Source organism: Borostomias antarcticus, assembly GCF_949987555.1.
Source record: "Borostomias antarcticus genome assembly, chromosome: 10".
Lineage (NCBI taxonomy): Eukaryota > Metazoa > Chordata > Actinopteri > Stomiiformes > Stomiidae > Borostomias > Borostomias antarcticus.
The window spans coordinates 7,358,972-7,379,918 of NC_140243.1; the positions used below are offsets into that span (position 1 = coordinate 7,358,972).

General features: G+C 41.2%; 1 protein-coding gene across 5 annotated transcripts in view; it reads right to left on the reverse strand.

Moving 5' to 3' along the window:
- Positions 1-20,947, reverse strand: part of lpp (LIM domain containing preferred translocation partner in lipoma) — a 176,441-nt gene that overhangs the window by 127,767 nt on the left and 27,727 nt on the right. For 3 of the 5 annotated variants that reach the window (XM_084444924.1, XM_084444921.1, XM_084444923.1), the window contains exons 2-3: positions 20,581-20,680; positions 393-445 (exon numbers count right to left, since the gene is read on the reverse strand). Coding sequence is in view for 1 of the 5 variants with exons in the window: in XM_084444920.1 (XP_084301046.1) it covers positions 20,581-20,680 (100 nt within the window). In the remaining 4 variants the exon portion in view is untranslated. The remainder of the gene's footprint in view (positions 1-392; positions 446-20,580; positions 20,681-20,947) is intronic. The other 2 variants (XM_084444920.1, XM_084444922.1) reach the window with 1 other exon arrangement.

The following is a 20,947-nucleotide window of genomic DNA, read 5'->3' on the forward strand; positions in this document are numbered from 1 at the left end:
GGGGGTATGACTTAGTGCTTATGTCATAAAGACAACCTCCTGCCCTACGATTGGTCTTGGTGACCCCGGGTCAGCTTATATAACCCCCCTCTGCCAACCCCCGCTTTAGAGATCCAATACCACAGCCCTCCAAAGGTATGAAATGTGCAGCAGAGCAGTGTGGGTCATGTAAAAGAATAAAACAAACTGGAATGCTCTAGTTCATTTCAGAAAAGAAATAGGGTGAAAAAGACAGACAAAACAAAAAACGTGAGAGTCCATCATGCCAGGGGGAAGCTCTATCTTCCAAATCAATGAGACAGATTGCCTGGGTATTAGTCTTCACAGTGGCTGTTCTGATCCTTATGCACATTGTGATGGCAGAGCAGACAGAAGTGGCGAATGGGACTTACCAAGATTTTCAAAACTCACAGCGAGGCCAGTCACTCACTACAGGATCAGACTCCTGTAAAGATACAAGAAAAGCCTTTGTCTAAAACCACCAGGATTCAATAGGGCACAACATGATGCAGTATATTGATATATCATCTGCATGGGTGTACAGTACAGTACACAGGTTGTATTGCTGAATAGTATTTCTTATACCACATTCGAATTAGTATGACCTACAAAATACACTTTTTTGTAGTTATTTCATTAAATGATTCACTTCAGTGCATCTCTCTTCATGAACTCCCGATTGCTTATTAAAGAAAGTTTGACTTTCGACGGCAGGGGGAAGATTCAAATATGATAGCCTAATTGTAATATTTTCTATTTCTAGTGTTCTGTATGTCCCACATCCTGTTTAGGAGCAGGTAAGAGTGGTGGGGGTGGACTACTTTTTGTCTCCAGGGCCCGGAGATGTGTTTTCTCCCAGTTGAGGGAGGCTTTGTTCTATGATAAATTGATGTTGTCAGTTTCCCATGTTGATAAGTTGTGGAGTATTCTACAGGGAACAGGAGTGGGAACACTGCTACTACATGCGACTGGCATCAATCAACGTGACAGTATTTGTTGTTTTGGGTTTTTTAATTTTTATTTAGTGCAGTAACTCAAAAGGCCAGGACACATCGACCAGACAGTCTGCCAGAAACAGCAGGGGACAAGCAGATTGGTTCCCATCTCTGGTGCGCAGGGGCTGTTTGAGAGAAGGGGCCACCATCACGGCCACCATCATCACCACCACCACCTTCCTGCCACCATCTGATCTGCTGGTAAGTTCAGCATCTTGGAGATATACTGTAAGCTACAGTATATGGAAATGTAAAAAAGTTTTACATTTATTGAAAGCAATGTTTTGTAATTTAGCTTTGCACATTCATTTTGATTCTCTTGACTAAAGTTTTGAAAAACATTGCATTTCACAAAAAAGTGGGGGGAAAAGTTTTAAAAGACGAGTCAGCCAATGGATGTTTGATGAACCCATTGGTTGCAGAACTTTGGTGTTCCCCAGCCTTAAGTCTAGCTCTAATCTAAGATCATCTAACCCACCAAAATTAGAACAATCTGTTTGTATTCTGCATTTCACACACCTATTAATTTTGGTGGGAGAGAGATATTAATTCACACCATAATGTTTTGAGATACAGTATCATCTGCACACGTAACACATGGAGGCAGTCAGGCACTAATTTTACTGGGCATCCAAATAATGAATTACATAATAATTCGAATTATGAATTAAATAATTAGCATACAGTATCTACTCGAAAACACTCCATAATAATACTCACTCCATTTCACTCCATAATAATATTCTTGCATGTTATTTAATAATAATCCATTAAACTACACACCGCTAAAATTGTATTTATTTTTATATAACCTTTATTTAACCAGTCAAGTCAATTAAGGACTTTTTGTGCCTGGCTGGCCAGCCGCGCAGCTAGTATAGCGTTTGTCGGGTTATCACTCCCTCCCTCCCTTACTCACGACAATGTTGGCCTGCATCTCTCTGTTGGCACCACAAGAGGCAGTAGTCCCAGCACACCAAAATCAAGAAGGACACCAAAATCAACCCGCCAATCTCCACTGCACAAGTAGAGTAGTGGTCAGAGCATTGGACTCCCACCGAGGAGACCGGGGTTCAAGACCCGGTGGGGATGACTTTATGGGACTATACCCCAAACCTCCACATGTTCATCCTTTCACTCCAACCTTTACCCCTTGTCTTATAGGTCAGATCCTGTCCCAACCCTTATTCTAACCCCAATTAATGTTATGGAAGCTTCTGCTAGTTGTTGTGAGCTCATGAGCTAACTGGCTATCCCACGGTTATTGTGCTGGATTAGCATTGGAAGCATTGGAACTGATGTGTCCAGGCGACAAGACCCATCTTAATTTATCAGACATTATTTAATGTAATTTCAATTCACAGCTATTTCAGTGGCATGACTAGCTTCCGTTCTACCAGTCGTGAACAGAAACACCTCAGCCACGCACATAAGCCAGGCTGAACCTGGCCTGGTTTTTTACCATGACAGCCTGGCAAGAGGCAAATGGCTTCCTGGGAGGCTGAGGACAATGTAGGGGACAGGTGGACAGCATCAGCATGCAGATGATCTGGAGTACCAAGTTTGAGGGCAACAGAGCAGTGAAATTCAATAGTCCATGACACTTTTTCTCAAAATTAAATTTTCTCAGAAATATATCAGAGAAAATACTGTAAGCAGGTTTTTAAAATCTGTAGCAAACTTGGCTGCCGGTGAAAAACAGCTTAAACAAATTTATCCTGAGGATACCCAAAAGTCATGTCCAAGCTTGCAAAGCAGTAATATGACTATCCTAATAAATTAAACAGACTCAAACAAATTACTCATAGCCTAAAGCCATGGCTGAAATCCATAGCTGAGGATAAATTCACTGCAATGACTAAATTTTAAGACTAAAACTAAGTCCTTGAGTGAGACACTGACCCCAAATCATTCACGTGCCACGCAGTACTTTGCACTGTCGCCTCACAGTAATATGGTCTCCCTTCTGTGCAGAGTTTGCATGTTCTCCCCACGTTCACAAGTTTCCTCCCAAAGAACCCCATACGAAAAACATGCAGAAGAACAGATGCTCTTCAGTCCTGTCCCTGACCAGGACTTGGACTGAGCACTTGGACTTGGTCCCCCGGGTGTCACTGACAAGGCTGGATGGAGGAGGACAACTTGGAAGGGGAACTGCACCCGAAGAAAGCATGGGTGTTGTGTTTTCCGCTTAAGCGTGTACTACTGTGTGGTCAATAAAAAGACCCTCATGGTCCTGTTATTTATTTATTTATCTTAGAATTCCACTAGTCTATCAGGGTGATTTCTTTCCAGCATGAAGAGTGATCCAACCATCACTGCTACTGTATCTACACCTCCACATTGCTTGTATGAATGTTGACTTCCAAAAGATGAAAGTTACTGTACCCATACATAGGTTTGATTTCATTATTCAGATTCACACTCTTACAGGCCTTAAAAGTTCTGACATTTCACAGTATTCATAAATGGAAGCAATTTAAATAAAAAATAAAATCCATTAAGATAATTTAGGTTGAGCAATTTCCAACCAAGGAGCCCATTGGAAAATGGCAGAGACTAATACCAAAATTATCTAAGACCTTTAGCATTCAGCCATTCTTAATCAAACCTAAGTGATCAGCCAATCCAAGTACATTGGCCGATTAACACATTTTCAAAGACTCCCAATCTGTCAAAGAAATGTCATTTAGTCGTTGAAAAGGTCTTTGTGTATTAGATTATGATGGACTGCCCTACCATTGATTAACTTCTTTTCTGTAGACAAGTCAAATAAATCATTGTATTGTTCATCATAGGCAGTGTGGATGGACAAAAAAACGTATACAGTAGGTAAAGACAAACTGGAAGATCATGGCCGACACCTCCCACCCGGGCTATGGCCTCTTCACACCGCTCTCCTCTGGCAGGAGGCTAAAACTGTTTGACACAGGAGCAGCTTTTTCCCCTTGGCCATCAGCCTTATCAACAAGGCTGCCCTCTGACTACCCTGCAATTTTTGCACTATACTGACTACTGCAGTCTCTTTTGTAGGCCAAATGCACTGCTAGTTTTTGCACTATGTTTGTATTTTGCACTGTCCTGTCCTTGCACTGGTCCACTGTTGTGTTGTTGTTGGCTCCACTGTGTCGAAAAAAGTTCCTATGTATGTCAAGTACAAATGGCAATAAAATTATTGTGGCTCTGAAACTGATAAACAATTTGTTCCTAAAGGGGAACCCTCTGTAAAAAAAAAAATACAATAAATAAATAAATAAATACTCCAGATAGAACCCTTTACTTATCAGATGGAACCATTTGGGGTTTGAAGCTTTACCTTTACAAGGTTCTATATGGAGGCAAAGTTCGACTACCTAAAATGGTTCTACCTGGAACATTTATTAAGTGGGTTCTACATAGCACTGTGAGAGTGTAGGCCTACACCACAAAAGTAGTATGAAGCCTGTCTTCTCGCCTGGTGATCTCTCCTGGCCCGTGTGGCTCGGGACCTGTTGTTAATATGTTTTTTACCTACAGTACATGATGATGCATGAGGTGCATGAGGTGCATGTTGTTTTTGGCTGCTTGGGCCTCCATTCTACATATTTCAACATTCTCCAACAAAGCATCTACAAAGATCCTCCAAAGCTGAGTAGTGAGTCCATTTTCTCTATAGACAGTAGCCCTTCTTCCTAAGTGCCCCTTCAGCAGACAGGTTGATGGGGGCTGAGTGGTCATGGCCTGAAAAGGTAGATCAAAGCCAATGAAAAATACATATTCCTGAGATCACCTTCAGCTTTTCTATGGGCTTTATGGTGTATTTATAACCACCTTTTTAAAGCAGAAGGACAAAGTGAAATGCATGTTTCAAATAAACTAGACGCTGATGTGCTTAAGGGGATGTGCCTAAGGGCAGACTCTCGAATAAAAGGATAACCTTAGGTCAGGAAACAAAAACCTCATATGACCAAAAAGATCTGCCTGACCACTTCTAAGAAGCTCAACGGGGGCTAAGAATAGTCCGCAGGCCAATAGCCTAGCTGGGTCTCACATACTGTAGGAGGGTTCAGGGTGAATGGAAGGCTAGAGTCATCATAACGGCCGGTAAAGTCTCAATTCCATCATATCAATAATATGAGAGACACCTTGTAACCCTAATCCTAACCCTTGCTCTATAGTGCCCTCACGGCTACAGTAAATCATGATATGCACTCTTACCGTTTCCAAGAATGTTTCAAAGGATGTAGCTGGGATAGGCAGGCTTCTCTGCGGGTTTTGAAAGATTGATGTGCCAGCATTGACTTCTGTTCTGTCTCTTTTCATGTACGTTACTGTATTAGAGGCCTAAATCATTCATTGGCAATTTTTGCAAGTGACCTTTTTCTCTGAGAGATGATCAGCCATTCAAGACAATGCTAGGTACATTCTGAACTTGATTTATAATGCATTGACAAATATTTTGTGGTGAAACCCAGCAGGACTCATCCCCATGTAAACATGGTGTTGGGTTGGAATGTTGGGAAAATGAATAGTCCTCCAGAGCAACCTAGAGACTCTGTGAATCTATTCCATGCCAGCAAATAAAAAGTTGATATCAGCACTAGCCATCAAAATGAGAGAATAGCTTCCCATAAATAAGATTAGGAGTCGCATGTGCTTGTTTTGCCCATGAACGTGTGACAGGACAGACTGCAGTTTCATTCTCAAACGGTTTTGATAAATTATTCTCCCCCTGGAGTTTCATGCATTGAGCAAAGCTCCAATTTCCCGCTCCTTGCTTTAAGGAATTCCCACTATGTGCGGAATTTGAGCTGAAAATGGCAGCCCTCTACCCTCTTCTCCCGTATATGGAAGAAACCACAGCCTGAAGACTTAGACCATGCCTTTTCCTGTTTATCTATCCCTCTTTTTCTGTCCAGTCCCTCTCTGATGAAAATAAATGTACAGTATCAAGTTCAGGTTGTTCTAACATTAATACAAACACAATGACCGGGTAATGTAGGTTATGTACTGTACAGTGTATCACAATCAGTATTGTGTATAGAGATGCACCAATCCACTTATTTTCAGTTCCAATCCGATTCCGATACCTGATTTGCCGATACCAATACGATACCGATAATAGTGGTATTTATTTCTTGAATAATAATTTATCATTAACTTAATTATCATTATACACTTTATACACTTTGCACTAAGGGTGGCGGAAAATTTTGATTCTTAGATGCATCGTGATTCTCTTTTGGACAATGCATCGCTCGATGCGGAAAACTCAATCGTTTAAAAAAGGCCCGCGCTGTAAGCATAAATTCCTTATGACTTGATGGTGCAACGTAAAAAAAAGTTGGTGAATCTTAAGTTACGTAACGTAAAACAGTCATCTGCGTCGTGTTTACGTTTGAGTTTTGGTGAAGATGGCAGAGCATGAGAAAGGAATTCGACTGGCACCCGCTGCTTTAAAAGCAAATAGACATCATGGAAGCACTTTGGCTTCTATGAAGTTGAAGGGAAAAAATACCTGGACAAGAGCCACACAGTATGCAAGTTGGGTTGAGCAATACTTTGGGAACCCAACAAACATGAGAAACCAATAAAAAATGTTGATGCTTCAATATGCATCGATAATCGTTTCATAATCGATTGCACTGTCCTGTCCTGCACCCTGTCCTATGTCATCTTCATCAGCGTGCCATTCCCCTAGTCAAATTCCAAGTACTGTATGTGTAAACTATATACTGTACGTAAACAAACGGATCTTGAATCTTGAAGGAGTGACCCCGTTTTTTAAATGGGACACTCAAATGATCATGAAAAGCTATATGGTCATGGAATATAAAATTGATATGATGCCAAGGACAGACAGCTTGTAGAAACAAGCTCCACACAAAAGACAAAATCAAACCAGGGCATCAAATTTTAACTGCATCTTAGGGATGTGCCCAGAGGTAGCCTACATCATCTGAAAAAGACCTATACGAAACTATTTGAAATCTGTTATATTATTTTAGCGTCTGCTACGCTAACGATGCCCAACCAAGCGTAGGCTACCACGTTAATGTTATACTACATTGTGTGAGCTTTCATATGGTAGGCCTATTTATTTAACTACTGAGACCGACGGATGTTTAACTTCATCAAGCTCAATCACCTCTTCAGGGGAGTTTGTTGTGCCTTTTATGGCATGTTCAGAAACGTAATTTAGTAGGTGATCTTGTAGGCTATTTTTTTTTATACTTTTTTTTTTTTTTTTAAGTGCTGGAGCTGCTGCCTCCGCGACCCGACCCCGGATAAGCAGATGAAGATGGATGGATGGACTTTTAAAAAAATCTATGATTTGATCAATAAACCTTGCAAAGAATCCTGACTGGTACTTTTATTTTCCTATTGGGGTAAATTAAACTAATTTAATTGGTGGCACCTTTGAATACCCCCCCTTAGGGCACAGCACTCAATAGCCTACTCCCCTACTTCACTAATCAGTGTTTAGGCTACTAGCCTACTAGGCTACTAGACGTATTAGCCCACCGCTCCATTTCATTAGGTTTTGCTAGCCGTTAGCCAGTCGTATTGGCCAAAGTTAGTTACTTGAACGTGCCTCAAATCCCTTGTCTGGCTGTGTTAGCCCTTCCAGTTTAGGCTTAGTCTTATTCTGCAACTGTATCGTAGGTGAAACACTGCTGCTAGCCTGTGTAATATAACGTTACTGTAGCCTACCTAAACTTGTTTCAATCACAAGAACGCAACAGGTTTACTTTTTGTAGTTAGTGTGTAACATTAGTTGTTACCTACTTTGATTTGTGTCCTCCTCCTGCCTACTATATTCCTCTCTCTTTCTTCACTGTCTGCTTCTTTCAACACCACCACGCCAGGTACAGTTTGTGCACTCATGTAGGCGCATAAAAAGAAAAAACAGAAATATGTGAGTCTCCCTTAGACTGTGACTACATATGTTACTTGTGATACTGGAAATTGAATCTTTTAGAAATGTAGATTTTTATTTGTTATCTTTGTCTTTGTAAATACAATGTGTGTATATATCAGGGTTTTTTTTAATGCAGAGTGAAAATTAGGTTGTAGTTCATGTGAAAATGCATGTAAATAGCTCAAGGTCAGGTTCCGACCATTAAAGTTCTGTCTCATTTACCATCCTTTGTGGGTGTGACTTCTTTTCAATCTTCCAGATTGATGCATTTAAATTTAAAATGTGCTAAATTTTCTTCTGGGGGGGCATGCCCGCGGACCCCCCTAGAGGGTCGGAGGGAAACACTGAACAGATTGGTGTTTCAGTATCATATCACAAAACTAATGAGAATGTTCTTATTAAACTAGATTTTGAAACAGAGATGCCCGTGCTGATGCCCGTACTCACCACCAAAAACAGCTGCGAGAGAGGTAAACAACGAATGACGTAACCAAGGGTGTCCCAAAAATTTGTTTTGTAGCAGCCTTGTAAAGAGTGGACTTTCACACTTGTCTGTGCCTTTGCCTACCTCCGGAAATACGTCACCCAAGTGCACACCTCAGTGAGGGGCGCAGGGCTTAGGGTGGGTATTGGGACAGGGCAATAGTATGTCGACCCCGGTCGACACAAATCGGCTCAGCTTAGAAGGGATAAGACTCAAGAGTCATAACCTTAACACACTTAAGGTTAACCACATTTTTGCTCAAGCTGCTTCGGTGGAAAGACAGAATAGCCTACATCACTGCAATATATGCACACAACTTTTGGTTTTCATCTAAACTTCCATCTGGAAGCTTTTTCAAAAAGAAAAGAGTGTTTACCTGGCTTAATTAGCTGCTGAAAGGCATGTGAAACATGTAGATAAGCCAGGTAACACTCACGTTTGGGATTATGGGAGGAAGTTGGGTTCACATTTGGTAATATGATTCATTTGCGCACGGGAGGGGGTCTAAACGTATTCAAGTTTCCAGATTAATAGTGAGCGTTAACATTGACAGCCCTAGTTTTCTCTGGTGGCTCTTGATTCTAGAACAAAAGAAAGTTGGATCTGGGGAGGGATTCAAAGGATTATGGGACACTCTCATAAACTTGAGCACCTTATATAGATGTGTTTGCTATCACCACAGCTGACCCCTGACTGGAAGCACAAGGCCAGTCTGTTGACCCTGGCCTAAAGAGCTCTACCCTTCAAAAAATGCACACAAGGTGATAGGCAATGGTTGATACAGGGAAAAGGAACGTGCGGGAATATTTTCCTTAATCGTTCCATCAACAGTGATACTTGATCACCACTACAAGGGCTAGCAGGGTCATGTCAAATTGGATGATCCACTAATAAAAACAGATTTTGCGGTGACCCGTTAACCTAGAGCACAACTTCTATCATCCCATGAACTCAGCTCTGACACGACAACAAGGCAAATGCACATGTGAAACGATAAAGAAGCTTTACTCCTCTTAGCTTGGGTATGAGTTCCTTCATCCCTTTCCCTTTTAATAGCATTGCCACTGCCTTATAGCCTAAATCGTAATGCATTAATACCCATGACAAAATTATACTTTAAACCTTTGGTTTCCCATTCAGCTAATCCTAGGCTTTTTGTTTTGTTTGTTTGTTTGTTTGTTTGGTATAGGCCAACTTATGATATCCAATACTTAATCCAAACTGATTTACACTGTAAACAGCTCTTGAGCACGCAGTGCTCAGTAAAGTAAATTTTGTCTAATGTACAGTAGAAAGACCATTCTGTGTTTTCTTTGTATAAATGTCCTAAGGTAACATTTACGGCATACAAGGGTTAGCAGCCTTTGTGTCCCGTGAGGCACTAATGTGATTATTCCTAATAACTTTAGTTTTTATTATTAAGTCAAAGGTCAGCCGGGAAAACCTAAAGATGCTTGTCTGAAAATATTTGTTATTATTTCATATTGTATATGTACAGAAACATCCCTTTCCAGGTGGTTTTAAGTGATCAACTGCATAACTTGTGTTCAGTAGAGGTGATAATGGACATTTTATACCCGTGCTACAACTTTCTGGCTCCATGCTACAGAACTATCAACTAGGGCTGCACAATATATCGTTTATGCATCGCCATGGCAATGTGCACATGCGCAATAGTCACATTGCAAGGGCCTGCAATGTTGTTCTCTTTTTTCCCCTGCTATGTTAACTCAAAACATGTCATGCTACAAACTTTTTGCTCAACTTTTTAAGTTTGATGACTGTCAAAAACTAAGAGACGCATTATTAGTAGGCGTTTTGGAATGCAGTCAAGACACTTGGCTACCGGTGTAAGTCTGTACCGGTGTTTAGTTCTAACCTCATATAGGACATAGGCCTGTATGTTTACAAGTTTGCTTATTTCTGTTTTAAAAAAAAACAAAATATATTGCAATATATATGGCAAAAAATTGCATCGCTGCAATGTATGTTTTTGTCAATATCGCCCAGCCCTACTATCAACCCCTGTAGCACCAGTGCTATGTGCTAAAAAGTTAATGTACAGCCCTGAAATAAGCCATCTAAGGTCACACACTTTCTACCAAAAACTGTACAAGAACAGGCTATACTGTAGTACAAAACATCAACAGCTCTGCCTAAATTGACAAATGAATAACCCTAAATCAATATCTTTAAATTAATCAATGTCCAATCAAATTCAATGTTAAGTCCAAGGCCATGAAAAAGTATAACCAACTCACCCCGTATAATACCAAAACACACAAAGTCACACAAAGAGGGTAACTTTCAAGATTTAGGAAGGCCAACCTCATCACAAAAGCATCAAAAAATTACAAAGAAGACTATGCAACATTTGGTCCAAGACATTGCATTTACAGTTCAATGCTTTATTTGTGAACTAATAGCGTTGGGATATGTATACTACAGTATTGTAACCTGTAACATTAACCCTTTAATGTTCAACACAATTAGATGCTAATTCAACAAGCCTCTTAAGACATCTAAAATGTCTTTCCTTTTTCTGTTTAAAGTATAACCTACCGTACCTATTCCCATTTCCACTTTTCCTTCCCAAAAGCCAAACCCCTGCCAAGTTAAAAGGCAAACTAACAATGGCTGCAGAATTACTTTGGAATGCCAGTAATAATAAATAATACCAATTTCATTCTCAAACCTGTAACGTTTAGTTATGTATTTAATATCCCATTATAACTCTCCCTAGCCATTCCAGATCCCACTTTCCTCTGCATTGTGCTTTGCAATGAGAACACTTCCTATTAGTATTGTACTTTTAAAATGCTTTTAAATCAATGCATAGATCCCAGACTTTCAGAAACCACTAGGCCACTTTTATGCTCTTTGAATACCAGTAAGAAAAAAATATTCTTTATATAGGTCTTTAAGATTGATCTTAAAGACACATTACATATATTGAAAAATTGCACCAATACCACCTGTTGTTAAATTCCCCCTGACAGCATTTGTATGGACATTTATCTTGCCACAATAGGAGTCAACTTTTGAAAGATCAATCACACCAAAAACTGGGGTTCTATTCAATAGCCAGAGAAATTGGTGTAGGCTAAATGCTATGGAATATTTCTTTAATCTCAGACATATCCTAAGGATATACATGCTATCAAATCTAAACAATGCTGTATATTGGAACGATATGCACAAATGCACACCTCTCAACAAAACATCTGAGGAAATAATTGTTCACAGAGCAGCAATATCACATAGACTTACAATCATATCATGTTACATGCCGTTCTGATACAATAATCAAGTTGCTGATGCAGCATAATTTCTATTCTGTAACAGTAGTACTGTAGGTAGTCAGTCTACGATTCCACATGTTAAGCAAGACTGTGAAAATGCTGATTACCTCCGCCCCAGGGGCAAAGCCCCGCAGGGCGGAAGGTAATGTTTTCGCCCCTGTCTGTCTGTCTGTCTGTCTGTGTGTGTGTGTGTGTGTCTGTAGGCGGACAGGATTAAACAAAAACTACCGGCCCGATATGCATGAAACTCGGCAGAGGGGTGAAGAATGGGCCAAGGAACTCACCATTACATTTTGACCATGGTTCATTCATAGGTGGCTCTACAGTACCCATATTACTGTAACTTCAGGGTAGTGGGGGATTTAGGTTTCAGTTTCCTCATACATGTAGGTTTCAGGTTCTTGGCGCCACTTGCAATACCGAGCTTGGCCACTACGCCAAAAACTGGCTGTTCCTGGCCATGGGGGCTTGCTTCATGCACCACTGAGCAACTTTCATTGGATTGAATGGGCCGCCATCTTTGCATGCCTTATCCACTTCTTATAATACATCCATGATCCAGCCATGATCAGTTATGCTCGCGTCAACAGGCTGGTGTCTATTTACTTTTTCAGCTCGATCTGGAAGGTTGAATGCTAGAGCCCGCCTACCATAATTTTTCCATCCGGTGGATGGAAGATGATGCTGCAGCAGTGTTATTATTTAAATCAGCAATATTTAAATTTCGCCTTGCACCTGACAAGACTACTGGCTGCAGTGTAGAGAGCGACAAACAAGCTGCTAAAGCTATTGCTGATTATGGTGTTTTGTGCGCACAATACCACTTAGTGCGTTATCAACTTGTTTGCTAACAAAGGCTAGAGCTACTAGTTAGCTGTTGATAACAAGATCAGTTATGTTGCAACTGGAATGCTCACCTCGGGAGTGACCATTGCCAGTTCCCACTCGCACCTCCCGAGACAAATGGAATGCACCATAACGTTATATTTCTCATTCGTGTGGATAGTTGAAGCGATGCATTCTGTAGGCTACCTCAATAGAATTCACTAAATTACCATGTTTAATGCTTTATATATACTATCTGTGAAGTGTGATGACTTCTGTACAGCCAAGATCTAAAGCATGGGCAAGTGAGCGTAAAGGCAATACTGCCAAGCAACACAGTGACACCTGTTATATAGACTAGTGTCTCAACTTGCATTTAAACGATAATGTAAACTTCAAGCATTCAAAGTAAACTGCAGACACTTTCAGGTGGATGAAAATAAAGTGTCTGCACATTAAAATGATTGACTTCATAGAAAACTATATCTAGCCTATAGACTATAGATTTAACATGTCATTGGCTGTATAACTCCCATCTCAAATGTACATCTTGTAAACTACTGTCTGCAGACTCTGAACCAGCCCACTCCTCCCTCCACTACTGCTCTGCATGGCTGTTAATTAATGTGACTTCACAAAACTAGCAACATTTTGGAAATTGGAGAGGAAAGATGTCAAGCAGAAAGAGGAAACTACAGGTGGTGCTACAGTAACCAATTCAAAAAGCCAGTAGGAGAGCACAGCACATGAGAGGTGGTGGTGGGAGGTAGGAGGAAAGGTAGAGGGGGGGGGCTCGCATTCTCTACGCTACGATCGGCTTCCATCATATTCTAAGTCATCTTCTATATCTTCAAAATCAGATAAATATTCAGCCATATTGCACACAATATTCCAGGCACCAACAAGCCGATCGTAGCGTAGAGAATGTGAGCCGCCAGTGTAGCCTACAGATGGAGAATAGCCAGTCTGCGCGTTGTGCGCATGCGTGCTGGAGCAAGTGGGGAAGCTGTATTTAGTTTCTAAAGACGTTTCTAAAGATCATATTACAGAGGCATGTGAACACTACAACAAGCCCTCGCTCTATGGAAGCACAACTAGCGATTCATAAAAATAGATTGATGAAAAGAACCGTTTTGCGATAGAAAATACATTTTTTAGAAACTGCATTCTCGGTGCCCCATCCGCCGCCATTACATGGATATACTTGGCTCGCGCAGGATTTTAAATTTCTTCTACAGGCCTCCGAATTACACCAAAGTTATCTCAGTGAGTCAAATGTCTTATAATATGCTGTAAATAAGGTCCAGGTTGTCGAAAAAGAGCCTTCTCCTTTAATTCCCAAAAGTAAAGCTTAAATGCACAAAGATATCACATACCATGCAACACGTTTCATCATCACATTACATCACATTACTTTTTGTAGACCTACAGTACTTTGCACATTCTAATGAAAAGTATTATGCTACTATAACATCAGATTAAATATATTCTTAACACAGAAGTACAGTATTTCCCTTTGATCCATTCTACTGCTTATGTTTGCTCTAGGCATGTTTTGGCAGGTCAGTATTGTCTTTGTGTTTTGCCAACACCACACATGTACATTAACAGACCTCGGGGGTTGGCAGCTGTCATATTATGGCAGACATGCAAACCCATCACATTTCTTACTGACTTCTATTAGCATCAATCTTCTGCCTAATCTGAGATTAATAAATTTGTGAATTCTGATCCCCAAACATACAGTAGAAGGTGTCGAGGTTAATGCCACTTTTTGGTACAATGTCACACTAGATTATCAAGGGGAAACTGATACTGGATTCAAGAATAACAATGCAATCCTAAAATGTATAGTCACTATCATAATTTGCTATTATGGCATGTGATTATTGTATCATCTAAACATGTGTAACAGAAGGGTATGGACCGATAATTACTGAGTCTCGTAAGCTTTCCAAGTCTGGGTTCTCAGTGAGCCTATACAGTACGCTGTATACGATATGTTACATACTGTAGGCTAAATACCAACAAGGTACCAGACAAAGCATCAAATAGTTCAACTTTAGTTAAAAAATAGTTCAACTTTTGGAAAAGCAGATCTGTACGCATTTTTCCAAGACGACCAATCACAATGACGAAGAGGCAAGACATCTAGTCTGACTACGGGGGTTCCACAAGGGTCTGTCCTGGGTCCTCTCCTGTTTTCCCTCTACACTAGATCTCTGGCCTCTGTCATTCGCTCGCATCCAGTTTAAAACTCTGGCGCTAACCTACAGGGCAATGAAAGGAACAGCCCCCTCCTACCTCCAGGCCATGGTCAAACCCTACACCCCCTCCCGACCGCTATGCTCTGCTACCTCAGGGCGACTGGTTGCCCCGTCACTCCGAGGCTCCTGCGGTCGATCGACACGGTCACGGCTCTTCTCTGTCCTGGCCCCGCAGTGGTGGAATGAACTGCCCACTGATGTCAGGACAGTAGAGTCGCTGCCCATCTTTGGTCGCAGGCTCAAAACTCATCTCTTCAAGAAGTACTACAACAATCCTCCCACCTAAGCACTTATTGTATTGTATTATATTATATTGCACTGTACTTTAGATTGCGATTGTTGCACTTTGCCTTCAGCACTAGATTATGCTCTTGTTTCACTTGTTTTAGAAAGAAGATGCACTTGTGAGTTCTGGCAAGTAGTAGTTCATTGGCTCTTCCTACGTTAAATGCAATTATTGTTAGTCGCTTTGGATAAAAGCGTCTGCTAAATGACTGTAATGTAATGTAATGAAATCTGTAGTTAGTGTAGCTAGCAACAACAACGACAGCCAACATGGAGGGGAAAGTTGAGAAGTTGGTGCTGGCTATCATCATACACTGTAGGCTATTACACAAAACTACATTGCAACTTTACAACAAAACAGGCACAACAGCTGTTGAGGAAAAGTGTGGAGACATGGGGAAATGAACAGTCAGGCAGATCACTAGCGGCCAGTAACTCTCCAAAAAAGTGGATCTGCCTCCAAAGAAAAAAAACAACAACAACAACAACCATACAATGTGACCACCACAGCATAAGAGTGGCCAAAGCCCATTATTTGAGCCGTCTGTGAATATGTCTTGCGTGAGGCAAGAAGAAAGACTGACTGAAGAATGTCCTCATAAATACATTATGAAGAAACCTATATTACTAGCTGTCTATGAATGAGTTTAGACTGTTATGAAGCTCAATTTAATATTAAGTAGCATCGCAGTTTGTCTTTGGAGACAATTGCAAATAAATTTAAAAAAATAGAGTATTCAAAATGTCCCATCTTTATATATATTGCTATATTGCACTCAAGAATTCTCCATAGTGAGGAACTGCTTACATATTCAATACTTAGCAATCATGAGTTAGACACATAGAAAGCAATCAAACCAAAACTTCTCCTCATAAAGGATGTTAATCACCTACTCTTTTAACTTGAGTCTCTGTAACTCATATGTGCCGTGAAATTGATAGTTAATCATGACTTTACGTACAGTTGTTGACAAGGGATCCATTTGGAAAAAACATCAAATCTCTCCCAAAATTGTGATTCTAACATGTTGAAATTAAGGACAGGAGACCAAAGTGAGGCCAGATTAAATAATCATAAAACACTACAAGAGACTAATATGATATCCATGATGGTCTACGCGATGACATGCAGTACAGGTTAATGAGTTTTATGGACAAATGGAGCTCAATAAGCTGGCAAAAGTGATATTACGCTATGGTATTAGCTATAACAGGCCTATTTGGAAAATTATATCGAAGGCTAACACAATTTTGAGAAATATTTCTGAAAACACAGACAGACAGAGGTGGTATTGACATGAAAAATGTAACTCAGTTTTAAACAATGACCCAGAGGTGTTAAGTTAGAGAGCTAATGTTAGCCTCTCACCATCCTAGAGAAGGACGTGAACCGCCTGTTCAAGAGACAACTCCTGGAAAATGGCCAGGCCAGACTGTCTCCCCCTCCATGCTAAAGTACTGTGCTGATCAGCTGTCCCCGGTGTACACTGACATCTTCAACACCTCACTAGAGACATGCCATGTTCCAGCCTGCTTCAAGACCCCCACCATCCTCCCCGTCCCCAAAAAAGCAAGGATCACTGGCCTCAACAACTACAGACCCGTTGCCCTGACTTCTGTAGCAATTAAGGTTTTTGAGCGCCTTGTTCTGCGGCATCTCAAATCCATCACAGACCCTCTCCTGGACACTCTGTACCCACAGAGCCAACAGGTCAGTGGACAACACAGTTAACATGGCCCTTCACTCAATTCTCCAGTACCTGGAGTCCACAGGAACCCACACCATCATTCTGTTTGTGGACTTCAACTCTGCTTTCAACACCATCCTCCTCTCACTTTGGAGGGCATGCTCTCCCTGATGCAGGTGCCCGACCCCCCAGAGCAGGTGGATCACAGACTTCCTGTCTGACAGGAAGCAGCATGTGAAACTGGGCAAGCATGTCCCTGACTCCAGGACCATCAGCACAGGCTCCCCCCAAGGCTGTGTTCTTTCCCCTGCCCTCTTCTCCCTGTACACAAACAGCTGCACCTGGGAGACAGACCACCTGCTGTCCTGATGTGCAAAGCAAATGTGTCCAAAGCAATCTGGAGCTCAACACTCTCAAGACGGTGGAGATGATTGTAGACTTAAGAAAGAATCCAGCCCCCCTCCCCCGGAGTGACACCTCAGTGACCACTGTTGACTCCTTCCGCTTCCGGGGCACCACCATCTCCCGGGACCTCAAGTGGGAGCTGTACATCAGCTCCCTCACCAAAAAAGCACAGCAGAGGATGTACTTCCTATCCTATGTCATCTGCCATAGCGTATGCCTTAACCCTAGTCAAATTCCTAGTATGTGTATATACATGGCTAATAAACAGATCTTGAACATTGAATCTTAAATTGATTCAATCCAGTTAAGATGAAAATCAAAGTGGGCTACTGGTAATGTATGGTAAAGATATGTTAGTACAACATTGTTACTGAACTAATTACAAATATATAACATTGAAAATGCTACAAATATGTCAGCAACTGATAAAACCAGCAAAAAAATATGTTGGAAGGGAAGAAGGGTAGCGAACAGAATGGCTAGCTCCAAGGTAGAAGACCCAGGCCTTGTGTAACGTCAAGCTAAAGGTAATAAGATTATCACACCCATACAATCATTAAAGTCAGCAACACCGTCCCTTAAAGCTATGTTAAATCCTATTACATGTACCTATTCCCTCTATTTCCTCTGTGGATTTGAGAAGTGTAAACTACCAGGCCACGTTTGAAGTGTCAGAGTGCCAGTAAGGGAGAAGGTCAGGTGTGGCAGAGAAGGCCCTTTAGCTAGACTACGTGTTCAAAACAACACTAGGTACCAGATTACAACATGTTGCAGTGGGCAAAGCAATCAAATTTAATAATCAGAAAGGAAATAGCAGGTTTGTTTTGTCCTTAATGTCCCTATGTCAGATGAATGTGGGAATTATCAAATCTCTGACATGATACCAATTTTCAAGAGCTACTGTAGAGGTTAAGATTAAAGTATTGTGTCTTGGGCATTGCTTAATAAATGCTTGTAGTGATGCCCAAACCTATTCACCGCAGAAAAAAGTTAGCTGTAGTTAGCTTCCTAGCATATAAAATGACATCCCCAGTTCCAATATCCACCGTGAATAGGCTGTGGGATACCAGAAAAGACAGATTTGGCATACTGTAGGTAAGACAACTAGAATGCCTCTGATTCCATTGTTTGGATGTTTAACAATGTAATGGAAATTATGGTCATTCAACCATTCCTAACACCAGGTCCTTCTCTTCTAAGGCCAACACATCTGTGTCCACCATTAAAGTTTTCTTAAAGATGATCCATGTGCTCCAGTCTCAAGGGGCTATCCTGGAAACTGAATTGAATTGAATTTGTCTCCCGGTGAAACTGCTCGTCCTTAAAAGCACCGGTCCTCATCTCATCAAGAAGGTTTTAGCGCTTTAACTTTCACACATCTTTCACACATCCAACTATTGGGATGTTCCAATAATACATCAAATTATATCTATGTCAAAATAAATCATGTCACCAAGTATCTACCAACCAATAAATAGGAAATCAAGAATCATAAATGTCACAATACTGATCAAAGATGGGCTGGAACAATTGAGGCAGAAATGCATAAAATGCTAGAGGTGCAATGTTTTTATTTTATTAGTTAGCCCAACCTCCCTACAAATCAAATGAAGTCTCAAAGGACATCCTTAATATGCCCAGGGCTCTGAAGAGCAGTCATTCCCACCATGGTAAATCACCACCCCTGCTGTACATTCTAAAGGAACTAAGAAGATATAAAATAAGGAGCACAGAATGATACTCACAGCATCCTGATTTTCTCTGGGAAAATAGAAGCAAGTCTTGGTGGAGGGCAGTTTACTGAGGAGGATCTTCTCATTCACTCTCTCTTAGTCTTATGCCGCTAAATGACTCACATCCCCTCTTCCACCCTTTTACAGCTGCCATGAGGAGGTAAACATTTCCAAATATGGAGAAAAAACTGAGAAAGTTTGGGGGCAATATCAATTCAGCTTGCTTTTAGGCTGGAATGCCACATTTAACAAGCCAAAGTCACATTGGAGCCAAATATGTGGTGCATACCTTTCAAATGGAATAATAATGATGATTGCAGGGAGCTTTTCATGATGGAGTTGAGTTAAGTGTGACCTAAGATGGATAATACTGTGAGGACCACTCACAGGGCAGACATCAATGAAAACAAAGGCTACAGTGGTCATGCATGGTGGTCTATGCTATTTCATGCCTTCCCTTTAAGAGATCACTACGTTATTTAGTTGTGCTATTAGATTTCCAGTCCTGAATAAGCCTAATGGTATTTACTTTATTTTGGTTAATTATTAACTTAAAATACCACATTTTGAATTAGTGGGTTCATGAATGTCTCTGGCTTGCTTGATGTGCAATTGAATGATGATTGACAATATTTGATTAATGTGCGTTGCAGAGTGGTTTGCTCTGTGACCCGGAAGGGGTGTATAAAAGGATAACAGCTTTTACTTTGAAGGGGAGCAAGATGGCTGCGCCCATGAAGCAGGCATGACTGGAGGATCTCTCATAGCTCTACCACCATTTAATCATTCAACAGATTTCACCAGCAGGCACAAACCCACAACTGGACAATTGCCGAAGAACATTTAGAACCTTTTAGAAAACCTGAACAAACAAAGCTGTGCGTAGCTAATGCTAGCTGTCTTCCTGCAGCAGCGTTGAGGGAATATCAATTATTGATCACATGCAAGCAAGCTGTGTTGTTCTCAGTTTTACGGGACACACAGGGGTTATTAGGGAGGGAAGCCTAGTGATATTGGTTTGCTTACTACCTCTCTGCCCAGTGGGCCGTGACATAATTTGTTGCATCGGATCCAACAGCACCAAGAGAACGACATAGCAACTACTGAGTAGCCAGTCTACAGACACCAGCTAAATATGGAAACTGCAAATGATGCACTACTCATCAATCAAGCCGGTAGTCTATTACCAGCTCCCTGTTATCAGGTAGCCATAGCTATGACATGTAATACAGTCCCCAAGCACACAGAAATAAGTATATTTGTAATGTTAACCTTGCTCATTTGTCAAACCACCAAGGGAAGATTAACACGTAAAGGTAACCCATTTACTGTGAGGTGCCATCCTCCTGTCATACGGAATGACTTCAGGTGATTAAAATAGAGACCTAAAATGAAAGCAGCCTGAGTAGGCCCCAGGAGCATAGCTGGTCAGTGGAGGCTTTGGTAATGTTACAGAATGAGCAGAGCAACACTCAGTCCCAGCACCTGGAATCAGCTTCCGCCCGCAGTATCAATGTCTGTGGCAAGATGCATTTTGTAGGTGACAGCACTCCTAACAGTGGATACATTGTGGATGGACGGGCGGATGGGGTGGTTTTTCTCATTTCTACAGGCCCGCGTCCTCCTCACACAGTATGCTCAGTAGGGTCACTTGGTGCTTGGTCACTAAGGCTGGGCCACAGCTATATAGCCTACCTCTCTTCCTCTGCGGATGTATGGGCCTCACAGCTGATGACAGGCCTACGGTCACTGCGACTTTCTCCAGGCTGATGAAATACCCCTTTCCGTATGGAATCTGTGGGGCAATAACACAGTATGGACATTTCACTGATCTGAGTGATATCTCTCTCTATATATATATATATATATATAGAGAGAGAGAGAGAGAGAGAGAGAGAGAGAGAGAGACAGATAGACAGATAGATAGATAGATAGATAGATAGATAGATAGATAGATAGATAGATAGATAGATAGATAGATAGATAGATAGATAGATAGATAGATAGATTGCCCGTACTGTACATTAGTGCAAGAAAGGCCAACATCGATATACAGTAGGCT